The 14,701-nt window shown below is 33.6% G+C and overlaps 2 protein-coding genes across 4 annotated transcripts; one reads left to right on the top strand and one right to left on the bottom strand.

Annotated features, from left to right (window-relative positions):
- The first annotated feature begins 1,836 nt into the window (after positions 1 to 1,836).
- Positions 1,837 to 4,419, top strand: LOC105791093 (protein ALP1-like). Its single transcript, XM_012619012.2, has 3 exons — positions 1,837 to 1,965; positions 2,230 to 2,405; positions 3,166 to 4,419. The coding sequence occupies exons 2-3, from the start codon at positions 2,279 to 2,281 to the stop codon at positions 4,206 to 4,208; spliced, it is 1,170 nt and encodes a 389-aa protein (XP_012474466.1). The 5' UTR covers positions 1,837 to 1,965; positions 2,230 to 2,278; the 3' UTR covers positions 4,209 to 4,419.
- A 1,959-nt stretch (positions 4,420 to 6,378) lies between these two features.
- On the bottom strand, positions 6,379 to 14,616 carry LOC105791111 (40S ribosomal protein S15a-1). 3 transcript variants are annotated; one of them, XM_052633714.1, is made up of 4 exons: positions 14,453 to 14,616; positions 14,060 to 14,210; positions 6,851 to 7,011; positions 6,379 to 6,677 (listed from the first exon to the last, which is right to left on the bottom strand). In XM_052633714.1, exons 1-4 carry the CDS (start codon positions 14,564 to 14,566, stop codon positions 6,579 to 6,581), a joined length of 525 nt encoding a protein of 174 aa, XP_052489674.1. In that variant the 5' UTR covers positions 14,567 to 14,616; the 3' UTR covers positions 6,379 to 6,578. The 3 variants fall into 3 exon arrangements, with proteins under 3 accessions (XP_052489674.1, XP_052489675.1, XP_012474480.1); XM_052633715.1 differs by lacking the exon at positions 14,060 to 14,210 and adding an exon at positions 7,099 to 7,249 and having other exon boundaries at positions 14,453 to 14,615; XM_012619026.2 differs by lacking the exons at positions 14,060 to 14,210; positions 14,453 to 14,616 and adding exons at positions 7,099 to 7,249; positions 7,492 to 7,633.
- Between the last annotated feature and the right edge of the window lie 85 nt (positions 14,617 to 14,701).

The following is a 14,701-nucleotide window of genomic DNA, read 5'->3' as shown; positions in this document are numbered from 1 at the left end:
GAAAGAGGAGAAAGACATGAAGAAAATGTTCAAAATTCAGCATGAAGGAAAGTCCATGCCCGCATAGCTGAATCCAAAAGGGCAGCGGCTTCGACCCTTAGATAACGTGAGCTTATTGCAATTTTAGGCTTTCATGTTGTTTTGTATACAATTTAATCCTTTTAGCATCAAATTTATATTTTTATCTTGCCCCCAATCAAAATTTCCTAACTTCATCTTGGCCGGACAATCGTCTTATGAAATGCCAACAACCGTCCAATTCTTGCTAGACATTGGTTTCAAAAGAGTAAAGATGCTAATCTACACCCAAAATTTATAATGATTTTTACAACTTTGAAACGTCAGTTTAGTATTACTTTTCAAAAATACTTTTGAGTTAAAAACACTTTTGATCCTGTTTTTGGTCAAGAAAGTGCTTTTACAAAGCATTTTTTTTATCTCAAAAGTACTTTTAAAAAATTTAAAAATATCTGTTAAACTGAACCTAAGTTATAGAGGAGGAAAGTATACGAGCTTGACACGATGAAAGGAAAGATAATGATAAAAAAGATGGCATCACTTTCCTTATTGCAAAGTTATGTTTTTATCTTCTTTTTCTCTTTTCCTTTATAATAAATGTATTTATCAATTCAAAGTAATCACTTGTAGGCAGCAGCGTGGGAAAGGTTTTAACATTATTTTTTTCAATTTTTGTACTTCTTTATATAAAAGAAAATAAAATGCAATACCGTGGGTTGTGATTCCTAAGTAGCATGGTAAACATAATTTTAAAAATTAGGATAAATTATATTATTAGTAGCTAAACTATGAATAAGTTTTCATTTTGATTGTTTAACTAGAAAACATTACAATTTAGTCATTAAACTATTCGAAAGTTTTCATTTAAGCCACGAGCTCCAAGCAATGATTCGACAACCGGTACGATGGATCAGCCCCCATCAATGAGTAGAAAAACATACCTTAGATCCAAGTCGATCAGACGGTCAGTGTTGGAGATTGGAGAAAAAGCTATTTGAATTTTGATTCGCAGATCTGTGGTGTCCAAAGTTGTTTCATGAAAAAAAAAATTTGAATTGTAGAAGAGAAGGGAAAAGAGCTTTTGATTGATGCTAGTCATGTGAATAGAGAAAGTCATTTAGCATCAATTTTAACAATCTAGTGACTTAAATGAAAACTTTTGAATAGTTCAATGACCAAATTGTAGTTTTTTAGTGAAGTGACCAAAATAAAAACTTATTCATAGTTCAGTGACTAATGGTGTAGTTTACCATAAAAGTAAATAACCCTAAGCACCAAAATATATGCTTAAACTATTACTTGATATATGCACTCAATTCACATCAATATTCTTATCAATGGAAGATGAGATGAATTCAAACACGTTGAAACGCATTTATCCAAAAATTATTAGTTGATTCAATAGTTTAAAACTTTTTTAACCTCACGAACTCATTTATATCATTTATTTATATATTCAAATATGGGTAGGTTATTTTAAAGGTAAAAATTTCACTATCAATGTCCATGAACCTTATGTAGAGCATTTGGTATTTTCATTTAATTTGAGCATGGAACTAAAATAACTAAAACAATTAAAGAACAACCTAATTTGGCATTCCTTTGCATTTATTTTTGGAAAATGATTGGTAGTAAAACAGTAAGCAAATACACTTCTTTCCATAGGTCCCTAAATCCTTGTATTGCTAATCAAGTTCAACCAGATGACATTTAATTTCTGATCCACCTCTCCCCATTCGTCTATATTTAATATATATGCTTTGTATTTATGTATAGAGTCAAGGCATGTAACATAATTTTCTCTCGATTTTGAGGGAACTCTTTTCTTCCTACGACAAATCTAGGCAATGTTTTAGCAGTTTATATATAAAGGCCAAAATTTGTATCCCACAGTGTTTCAAACAAACACTTCTAGAGTTCTTTACTTTCCTGTGGATTTCTCATCAGGTAAGCACTATAAAACTAAATAAGCTTCTTCTTTTCTTTTCTTTTCCCTTCCTATTTCATCAAACTTTCTCCTTTTCTGCATGCTAAACCTTAGAAAGCTAATGTATTCCTTTCATATATAGTTATTGCATGTTAATTGTCATTTATCCTTTGTCTTGTTGTTTATGATAAATATAATGGTTTATGACTAATGGGTTTTGGTCAGTTTGTTGAAGTGTAAACAAATATAGTTATTACAATTTTTGTTTTGTTGGAGCTACTTAGAGGGTTTTGTTCTTGGATTCAATTGGGTGTCTTTTTTTGGGGGGAGGTGATGGGTCCTGTAAGAGGGTTAAAGAAAAGAAGGAAGATAGAGAAGAAACCTGAAGAAAATGCTTCTGATTCTTCAGAGAAGGAACGATCTATTGATTGGTGGGATGAACTTTCCAAGAAGATGAATGGTATATATAACTCTTGACTTTTGTTCTCTTTTTCTTTATTCTTCTTTATTTCGAACTCCTCTTTTTGCTATGCTGTATTGATATTTGCTTTAGCTGGATCATTCATGGCATTAGCTGTTTATGGGTTGAGTTTAATTTTACAAAATTTGGCCGGCTTCACCATTTACATCATATTCCAGTTATATATATGTTGAAACATAGAAAGGCATTTGAGAACCTATAAGCAGGATCCCTAATCTGAATTACAAGTTGTGGGCACATATTAAAATCCATCCTTAGCTCTGCTGGAATATGAAAATCATTTGCATCTAATAATGCTTGAATGTTTTCAAATAGGTAATGCTGTCCAAAAACTTATTCTTATCTTACATTTGAAGGGTTTAAGGGGAAAACTAATAGGGATTATGCCGCTGCGAGGGGGGGCAGTCATTGTAAATGGAGTAACTTCTTTTGTTGGATGTATGTCATTGTAGATAACTCAAGTATATACTTTAAAATTGGTAGTATCAGCCAAGGTAGGTGGGACAAAAGATCGATTCGTGTTCGTTTTCTTCATCCTTTAGATTTATTTATCTATTTCCGGTTCATAGACATAGAAATAGAGTTGGTTCTTGTTTTTTGCTTCAGTTGGAACTTATAGGATTATCAGCATTGATTTTATTTTTGTTCACTCTGATATAATTAATGGAACTATGCAGGAATGGAATGTGCGTAATCAATTTAAGAATGCTTTCTTCTTCTTTGCTCTTTCTCTATGCAGGTATTCGATCGCCATCTAAAGGTCTTGATAAGTTCAAATCTGTTTTCAAAATCTCTAGAAAAACCTTCAACTACGTATGTTCACTTGTGAAGGAAGATATGATGGCTAAGCAAGCAAATTTTACATTTTCAAATGGTAAACCTGTGCCTTTTGAAGATCAAGTAGCAGTAGCTTTGAGAAGGCTAAGCTCCGGTCAATCACTAGTGACGGTTGGTGATTCGTTTGGGCTCCACCACTCAACTGTCTCTCAGTTGACCTGGCGCTTTGTGGAGGCTATGGAAGAAAGGGGTCTTCACCACCTGCAATGGCCTACTGAAGCTGAAATGACAGGAATAAAGTCGAAATTTGTAAGGATTCTAGGTCTTCCTAATTGCTGTGGTGTGATCGACACTACTCATGTTATGATGTGTTTGCCTTCATCAGATCCTGCTAGTAAAGTGTGGCTTGACCACGAGAAGAATCACAGCATGGTTTTGCAGGCAATCGTGGACCCTGAAATGAGGTTCAGGGACATAGTAACCGGGTGGCCAGGTAAAATCGAAGACTGGTTGGTGTTTCAGAGTTCAAATTTCTACAAACTGTGTGATAAAGGAGACAGGTTGAATGGGGAAAAGCTAGAGCTCCCGGAAGGATCGGAAATAAGAGAATACATAATAGGAGATTTAGGCTATCCTTTATTACCCTATCTTGTTATACCTTACGAGGGGAAGGAACTACCGGAATTAAGAGTAGAGTTCAATAAAAGGCATTCCGCAACTCGGCTGGTGGCACACAGAGCATTCTCAAGGCTCAAAGAAATGTGGAAGATCATCCAAGGCGTGATGTGGAGACCCGACAAACATAAGTTGCCAAGGATCATCCTGGTTTGCTGTTTGCTTCATAACATTGTTATTGACTTGGAAGATGATGTGCAAGATGAAATGCCATTGTCTCATGATCACGATTCCGGCTACCACCAACAGACTTGCGGATCTGTTGACATCAATGGTGTTCACCTGAGAGATAAACTCTCTCTCTACTTATCTGGGAAATTGCCACCTTAATTGTATTCCATACACACACACATGCATTTTATTCAAGTTAACTTACTTTCGTTTGAATTAAAATTGTAAAAGTTAACATAACCATTGCATTTGTTTGAGTCTCGTCATCACAAGGGCTTATTACCCAATCAAATGGAATCAAAGTCATTGTCTAAAATGTCCCTGTTGTATGAAGAGAGAAAGACCAGATAGTCCAAAACAGGATGACATGTCAGAATTCAATACAAAATTCCAAATGTCTGCTAATTGCTGGAATTTCCCCTCGTTATATAATTATAATAAAACTAGGTAAAGTTGAAAGGAAAAGGACCTATAAAGTTAATGCTTCAAAGCATATGCTTGGAAGATACTCTCCCCACAAACCACAGCATTTTCTTTTAAAGCACATTGCCCTTTCTTCCACTCCTTTTTCTCTTTGAGAAACCATCCATGGCCTCATTCTAGATTTCAAATGCTATTATCACATGATGGTATCGAGTACGTATGGCAGCTGCAACGACAACGGTGATGATGATGAGGATGGTGATGAACATGCAAATGAACCATGATGGTTAAACTTGTAGCAGGTGTTTAATCACTTGGGCAACTAAAGACCCTTTGGCAGTTCATCTAGAATGGGGGAACATTATGCCTCAAGCATAGTAGTAAACAAGCTTAACCAGTTAAGTTATTTCTCTCTACATTCAAAGGGAACATTCATCTGTTTTCTTTCTACTTGTATGCTTGAGCTTATGTTTTTCCCATTTTGTAGTTCTTTTTTAAAATATGTTTTGGCCTCAAAAAACATCAAAATGAGGCCGTGACTACTGAGAGTTTTTCTATATGTTTGGCAATATGTTGTACTTCTTTTGTTCTCCATTCATTAAAATGGATTGAACCCTTAATTATATATTTATGGGCTGAAAGCATGAAAGAATGTGCAGAGTCACTTGATCATTAATTCATCGCTAGCAAAATGAGATGAGATAGTTTATGAGCTTCGAGTCTCATGATTTTGCTCTCTATGTTGCTATGTATTGCTTCAAATTCAGACACCCCAATTTTCATACATTTGAAAGATTAAAATCTTACTTCAAGGAGATTAGTTCCTCCGGAAAAAGTTTTTGAAGTGTCCTCAAAGATACCGATTTGATCTCTCAACAATGAAAGGTAAAGGTTTTATCCCTCTCCCCTTAGAGAGTCGTGTATGGTTCATAAAAGTGAGTGTCTTGACTGTACATGAACATACAGTTCCCACTAAGAGGCGACATGAGTTGTCACATAAAGTGGTGTCATATACACCAATAGGTGACCTATATACAATAGATCAGGGGTTCTAATCCCACCAAAAATAAAACGCTCGTATCATCTCTTGATAGGTGGTCATACTTTCACGTAGGGTCCAAGCATCATTTATGTTCCATATCCCAACATCAACATGTCTAGTTTTATTTTAGATTTTTTTCATACATTTGGACCATTAAAACCCAACTCCATTCATGTCCATATACGAACAGATATAGATACCAGGCAATAATTTTTTATGAAAATAAATATTTATAGCATAGATTTAAACTTTCCTCCTCCTTAGAATATTTTGAAGCTTTCTAGATTTAGTGAAATTATGCATATTTTCTTTCATAAAGATATTCAGCCATGTAACCGGTAGAGTTATGATCAGGTTAAAATAGGCTCCAATCCTTGGTACTTTTATAAATTTCAAAGTTAATCCATCTTACATTTCAGATTTTTCAAGACTTTAACAATGCTAACAATTAAAGTTACATTTTTAAATCTGAAAACTGACTAAATCCTTAAAAGTAGCATTCAAAAACTAGAATCTTAAAATTTAGATTTAAAAATAGTATAAATTGATGTAACATTCATAATACTTTCTTAAACCCTTGGAGACTTAGTTAGAAATGATTTTGAAATCCTTAAAACAATTTTGGATTTGACAAATCCATGTTTTTATACATTTTAACATATATGCATTTCATTCTCACCATTTCCACATTAAATAAAATCCGAATGCAAATTTTCAAGTTACCAAACAAGACATAAAATAAAAGTGGAGGAACAAAAGTCCAAAAGTACAAGGAGATGTAAACCTTAATCATTCTCAATAGTTCTCCAGTATACCATTACGCCTTGAAATATAATAATCATCAACCAAATCATGAGAAAAGAAAAGGATAATATGCAAAGTTATAAAATTGTGAAAAAACTGGGTACAGAAACCTTAACGGGCCAACTTCAAACTATCAGACGACAAAAAGGCAAACGAACCAAAACCTCGTAATCCCCTAAATATGAATTGAAATCGGTACCAACAGAGGTTCTAGATGAAGAGAAACTTCAAACAAAAATGAAAAATCTAAGAAATTTGCCTCAATAGAAGAAACCAAGTACTTTTCCACCAACATTCTTTCTTCTAGCTTCTTCGTGGTCCATGATGCCAGCAGATGTGGTAAGCACAATATACCCAAACTGCAATAAGAAGACACATAGATCCCATAATATTCTATCTCATTTGAACTGATTGAACCTTCCATTAACTTATGTCACCCATAAAATCTTATCTAGTGGACTATGAGAATAAATGCAAGACATGTCACTCGACCAACTGTATGACAGCATAAATCAGAAGTGTCCAAGCTAACCTGTCTGGAAGGAAGTAGCCTAGCGGTCCAACCCTCGATCTCTTTGACACCGACATCGAAACGAGGACTAATCACCCCACACTTGTTGAGTCTCCCATTGAGTTCAACCACAATCTTGCCAGCTCTGTGATCATCAACATACTCAAACTCTCCAATGTAACCTAAAAAAGGGGAATCAAAAGGTTAAATGTATCAGCATTTTCGTATCAATTATAGATTTTAAAAAAAGGAAACGGTGGAGAGCAAACCATGCTTTTGCATGACCAAAAGGAATTTGATGATGACTTTTGAGGAAGGCCTGATCATAACCTGTCGTTTGCCCCTCTTTTCTGCATTATACATGCTCTTGAGTGCGTCGTTCAAAACGCTGACTCTCACCATTCTTCCAAATCCAAGTTGCTGCAAATCAGATTTTAAAAACCAAGCAGCTCATGATTGTAACTTGTAAGCATTAATTTCTCAAAATGACACCTCTTCCTATTCTCTTACATCATTCAAACCAAAACCCAATTTTGTTCTGCTGATATTAAAATTATTCTAACCATAAGAAAATGTAGACACAACTGACTCTTTCTCAGAAGACAACAAAATAGAGAAAAGAGATGTTGGATCTAAAGTTGGAAAGGAAAAGGAAAGTTTACCTGGAACCAAAAATGGCGGCCGCGTCTCCGTGTAGTTTGAGAAGAGTGAAAAGAGTTGAAGAGAATGTATGTTTCTAGGGCTGGAAGTTGGAAATTGAGTTTAAAGTGGAGCATGTATTCTAAACTCTATTTAGGCCCATTAAAAGGTTTCAAAAATCCAAGTCCGATCTACTCTTTCATCTATCCTCATCATCCAGCATTTGGAAAAAAAAAAAACTAATCTAATACCTTTAAATAAAAAGTAAAAAAATCTCTCCTTTATTAACTCGAAAAAATTAAATTATATTAATAATAAAATATCAATGTATTGGGATTGTGTTTGAATGAAAAGAGCTTCATTTCATGGTGGTGAAACTAAAGTTAAAACTAAAGTAAATTAAAATCTAAAAGAATGGAAGGAAGAAGAAGAGAATAACTCATGTTTAGGATAATTATACTTATTTTTTTGGTTTAATATATCATTTGGCACTCGAGTTTGATATTCTTTTAAGGGGGTACTTGTGCTTCTTCTTTTTTTGTCCAATTTGGTACACCTAAAGGTAATAACTTTTTAGTGTTTAATTCGAATTTTTAGGGAAGTTAATTATAACACCCTTAACCCATCTCCGTCATCAAAATAGGGCCACGTGATATTACAACGATTTACAAATCCGATAGCAACTAAAAACAATTCAAAATCAATATCCAGTCATTAGCCGTATCATTCGTATAAAATGGGCCTTAAATTGAGCTTATGGGACCTTAAATATCAGTTGGAAACAAACAGGGATTAGTTTGAAATAAAATATGGAAAAAAAAACTTAAAACATGAGTCATACGATCGTGTGAGCAAACCGTGTAACTCACTGTACTCATGTGCACCAAATTCATTAAGAATTTTCAAACCACACGGTCGTGCCACTAGCTCGTGTGTGACACACGATCATGTGCCAAGCCATGTCTCAGGCCATGTGTACCTGGAAATAGGTCTTTCAAAGCATGCAAATTATCTAAAAACACATACACCACAAGCTACCATTGAACCAAATTTTAACCTGCTCAAAAAGCACTCAAATCAACTCCAAAACATCAATTAAAACCATCATCCTAAGTGTCAAACTTATATGCCACAAATAGGCTCCTCAATCAACAATTCAAGACTAGCCAATTTACCAAATTCATTCATGCCGATATACCTTCACTGTTACCTCAAATTTTCACACTATACATACACATATCCAATCCTTCAACACAACATATTTAAGCGCCAACTTATCAAACATTTTCTAATATAATCTAAGCATATCCTTCACCGACAAAACTAAGCATTAACCAAAACACAATGCCTAACATGCTATTTTCCTAACCAAGGAAACATTAAACACATAACCAAAGCAACTCATCAAATTATCAACCATATAACCATTGTCATCACAATTATACATATTTACACAAATCTCAAACGGCTAAGTAAATACAAAATGGCCATTTTAAACCTTAAATATCCTAGGTACATGCCAAGACCAAAAAGAAGCATTCACCACAATTGAGTTCGGGATTACTGCTGGATGTTGAATTGACAATCGTATCGATAAGTACCTAACCTGCGCATGAGAAAAATAAATCGTACGCTGAGTACAACTCAAGGGTGGTTCTATTATCCGAATAACTAACATAATTCAAAACATTCATTTATAAGATTAAAATGCAAAAAGAAAAGTGCAAAGAAACATATAGCTCTTCATTCTCCTTTTATAACTTCATTAATCCATTTAAACATGAGTATTTCAGAAACCATCACACATTCATTTCATACATTTATTATATAAACATCCCAAGTTCACAACCATTTCTATTTCCAGCATTTCACATACCATAATTCTGATTTCTATTTCTATTTTCAATTGCACATTTCCTTTTTATTTTCCACTATTAACATAACTCAGACTCGGATATGCGGATATGCGGATATACGGATATGCGGATCCAACCAACACGCCGATGTTTGGCATCCAGTGCCTAACGGATAAATCCGTAGAAAAGAATTGTGCCCTGCCCTGGCCGGTAAAACTAACAAATAGATGTGCCTAGCACTGGTCGGTATAACCGACAAATGGGGTGCCTAGCACTCCCCGACATGTAGTCATAAAACCCTGAACTCTTCATGTCCTATGGCATGCCAATTATACCTAACCCTGCCCAAACAGTTAATAGGGTAACATATTTCTCGGTTCAATTCATAAACCAATTCCTCAATTCCATCACACAATTTCATCAATCCAATAATTCAATCACATACATGTATATATATGCACATAGTAACATATTTTATTTCCAATTAAAAACAATTTCACATTTCAAATAATATTCAATTCGATATATAGCACAAATATTCAATTCAACCACTTCAATATATCACACTAAACTTGTAGCTTACCATGCCATGTAATGTACAAATACAGCAATTGAAATAGTTTGGATTATAGAAACACAAACTGTATACTCCGAGCTACTCGTCGACAATCTTGTCTTTCCCTTTATTTCTCGCGGATTTCGAATCGACGTTAGCAATTTGAGCTTGAAATCTAAGAACCCTAGTCGTGCATTTCTTCTTCTCCATGTTCCTTCTTGTTTCGAAAGAAGAAGAAAATTTGAAAAGAGAATAGTCACATTCTATTTCAATCCACTAACCTTTTTGTTTTTATTTTATTTTAATAATAACGTAAGTTTTAACATATGTATAACATGTACTATAAATCTTAGTCGACCACCATTATAATTATATTTCATTAATAATTAGACTTTTGACCCTTTTTTGATTTAGCCACTGTACTCTAATTAAACATTATTTCATCGAAATTACTTGCTCGAAATTCAATTCACTTCCAACGCATTTTCGTAAATATTAAATAAAAATATTTATGAGTTCGATTTACGAAAGCAGAGCCCTGAAAATACAATTTTCGACACTACTGACTTTCAGGATGTTACATTAATTGTCAATATCAATAGGTTTGAATTTTTCATAGTCCTGTTAATAGAATGAATTTAGTGTTAATTATGAATTTGTTTAATTGTGTGTTTAATTTATCAAACACAATTCAATGGAGGTGATTTAATTTGGTTTTTAATTTTTATTTGATGAATTTTAATAGTTACTATTGTAACACCCTCGCCTGACCCGGTCAACGAATTCGGGCTATAGGATGCTACAATCTTTACCGGAGTAACTTCAGACAATTTGACAACATCTGACCAATAACATATGCAAACAAGTATTCACATTCTAAATATAATATTACAATCATTTCTAAGTTCCACACAAGCTTACGAAAGCTCTTTTATTAGATCGTACATGAATTAGGACCAAATTGTAAAATTTTGAAATTTCAAGACCGATGTCGTGACTTCACTATTTCTACATCGTGACGTCGCCAACTCAGTAAGTCATGTAGTGACTTCATGCATTTCGACATCGTGACATCACTTACTGTTGGCCGACGTTGCGACGAGGGATGTTGATCGTCGAGATGTGACCCTGTTTTAGCCAAAAATACAATTTGGTTTCAATCCAAGATATGCAAAGCTACCTTGATTGATTCTCAACATCTTAAACCATTAAAACAAAGCAAAAATCATACCATTTCATGTCAACAAGTCACCCAACCAATTCCAACTAAATCCAACTCAAACATGATCTCAATTTATTCAAAACCAATTTACAACATTACATGCCAAATACCAATTTTTACCTATGCCATACCAAATTGAAGCATGTCATTCCACTTCAAAAACATATAGATATGCACATTATACACATCAATGACTTATAGGTCTTCAACATGAACTTCAAAAACTAAGTATAAGTCACACATTTCAATAATATTTCTAGGTATCAATTACAAATATACATCCAACTCAATCATTCATTATCCAAGCTACCCTTTTCTACCCTAATCTATATCATTCCACATACCAAACATATGTTTTGATTATATATCATCACTTATTCTTGCACAATATATATATCCAACACCATATATGTATAAAATCACAAAGGCAACACATTTTATAAATTGGTTATGTCATAATAGTCAAGTAGTAAACACTTAAGGCACACATCAAGACACTTATATACGTGCACAACTCTAGATTCAAAATGATCGCATAACTATCGATTCGGTGATAGTGTGAGCTTGAGACGATCCGACTTGACAAGTTCGTAAGGTGACGATCTCTGGGGACATGAAACAAAAAAGGTAAGCATATAGGATGCTTAGTAAGTTCATAAGTATAATACAATACTTCATTATTTTTTTACCTAATCATTATAAGCTACCTTAGCTTAGAATAACTTTAGCTAAACATGGCAATCAAAACACCAACAAGGTGAGCATTAACTTACAATCAAGATCATTTAATCCTACAATCACTTAACATGCCAATCCATGTCACATTTATGTAACTTGTCTTATAAACTCGTTCAATCAAGAAATAATACAATTATATACATGTCAAAGGTATCACTTCAATCAATTTTTCATGATCAATTCATTCAATGACTTTCAATTTGGATGCGAAGTTCGTTTCATCCCATTTTAGAATCTCAATTTCATCTAAACCATTTCGCCTGATGAACCCTAGTAAAAGGACTTGGATACATAGGTTGTAACAACCCGTTTTTTAGCGGTGTTGAAAATGGTGGTTTCTGTAACAGCTCGGTTTAGACCCTAGTCGGAACAGTGCTTTCGGGACCACAAATTCGAACTCATAAAATTTTACCGATTGGATAGTTAATTTGATAAAAGGACTTAATCGTGTAAAATACAATAGTGGCATACTAATTGTTTAAGTGTTTATTTGCTACAATTAATTAATTATGAAGCCCTTAAGTGGTTATTTGACCCTTGGTTATTTGAGTGGACAGTTTTGGGTTTATAATATATGGTTTTCATATTAAATTATAAAGGTTAGTTTTGTAAAATTAGAAAAAAAAATATGTTATTATAATAAAACATAGGTAAAATACTTGCATGTTCATCTTTCTATTGCCGAAACTACAAAAGAAAAAAAGAAAAAGAGCAAGCTAGGTTCGGCACTCATTTTGCTTGATTGAGGTATGTAATTTGTTCGGTTTTTGATAATTTCTATAATTTTATAATATTTTATAATTATAAAATTTTAAATATTAAGAATAATGACCAACTTGATACATTTTTGGTATGGTTAACATAAAAACATAAAGGTAAATCATTTAAATAGTTACTCAAGGTAAATTATTTAAAGGTAATTTTTCTGTTTTGTTAATTTTGTCACTCCGGATAAGTGAATTTTCAATTCTAGTCACTTTGTTATTAAAATGTATTTAGTCACAAAAAAGAATACTGATGTAACTTTATTTTGATTAGTATGATAACAAATTTAATTCTTAATATTTTACATATCCTATTAAGTTGACGTTATTTCTAAAATATTCAATATATTTTGCCCTCAACGTTTACCCATGATGAACTCGCCATTATTCTAATTATTAATGATTTAAAATTATAAAAATCTTTAAAAAATAATACTTTCTTAAACCCTTGGAGACTTAGTTAGAAATGATTTTGAAATCCTTAAAACAATTTTGGATTTGACAAATCCATGTTTTTATACATTTTTAACATATATGCATTTCATTCTCACCATTTCCACATTAAATAAAATCCGAATGCAAATTTTCAAGTTACCAAACAAGACATAAAATAAAAGTGGAGGAACAAAAGTCCAAAAGTACAAGGAGATGTAAACCTTAATCATTCTCAATAGTTCTCCAGTATACCATTACGCCTTGAAATATAATAATCATCAACCAAATCATGAGAAAAAGAAAAAGGATAATATGCAAAGTTATAAAATTGTGAAAAAACTGGGTACAGAAACCTTAACGGGCCAACTTCAAACTATCAGACGACAAAAAGGCAAACGAACCAAAACCTCGTAATCCCCTAAATATGAATTGAAATCGGTACCAACAGAGGTTCTAGATGAAGAGAAACTTCAAACAAAAATGAAAAATCTAAGAAATTTGCCTCAATAGAAGAAACCAAGTACTTTTCCACCAACATTCTTTCTTCTAGCTTCTTCGTGGTCCATGATGCCAGCAGATGTGGTAAGCACAATATACCCAAACTGCAATAAGAAGACACATAGATCCCATAATATTCTATCTCATTTGAACTGATTGAACCTTCCATTAACTTATGTCACCCATAAAATCTTATCTAGTGGACTATGAGAATAAATGCAAGACATGTCACTCGACCAACTGTATGACAGCATAAATCAGAAGTGTCCAAGCTAACCTGTCTGGAAGGAAGTAGCCTAGCGGTCCAACCCTCGATCTCTTTGACACCGACATCGAAACGAGGACTAATCACCCCACACTTGTTGAGTCTCCCATTGAGTTCAACCACAATCTTGCCAGCTCTGTGATCATCAACATACTCAAACTCTCAATGTAACCTAAAAAGGGAATCAAAAGGTTAAATGTATCAGCATTTTCGTATCAATTATAGATTTTAAAAAAAGGAAACGGTGGAGAGCAAACCATGCTTTTGCATGACCAAAAGGAATTTGATGATGACTTTTGAGGAAGGCCTGATCATAACCTGTCGTTTGCCCCTCTTTTCTGCATTATACATGCTCTTGAGTGCGTCGTTCAAAACGCTGACTCTCACCATTCTTCCAAATCCAAGTTGCTGCAAATCAGATTTTAAAAACCAAGCAGCTCATGATTGTAACTTGTAAGCATTAATTTCTCAAAATGACACCTCTTCCTATTCTCTTACATCATTCAAACCAAAACCCAATTTTGTTCTGCTGATATTAAAATTATTCTAACCATAAGAAAATGTAGAAACAACTGATTCTTTCTCAGAAGACAACAAAATAGAGAAAAGAGATGTTGGATCTAAAGTTGGAAAGGAAAAGGAAAGTTTACCTGGAACCAAAAATGGCGGCCGCGTCTCCGTGTAGTTTGAGAAGAGTGAAAAGAGCTGAAGAGAATGTATGTTTCTAGGGCTGGAAGTTGGAAATTGAGTTTAAAGTGGAGCATGTATTCTAAACTCTATTTAGGCCCATTAAAAGGTTTCAAAAATCCAAGTCCGATCCACTCTTTCATCTATCCTCATCATCCAGCATTTGGAAGAAAAAAAAACTAATCTAATACCTTTAAATAAAAAGTAAAAAA

The sequence above is a fragment of the Gossypium raimondii genome, chromosome 7, assembly GCF_025698545.1.
Source record: "Gossypium raimondii isolate GPD5lz chromosome 7, ASM2569854v1, whole genome shotgun sequence".
Taxonomy (NCBI): Eukaryota; Viridiplantae; Streptophyta; class Magnoliopsida; order Malvales; family Malvaceae; genus Gossypium; species Gossypium raimondii.
The sequence above is the reverse complement of the archived record's forward strand: the minus strand, read 5'-3'. Positions and strand labels throughout refer to the sequence as shown.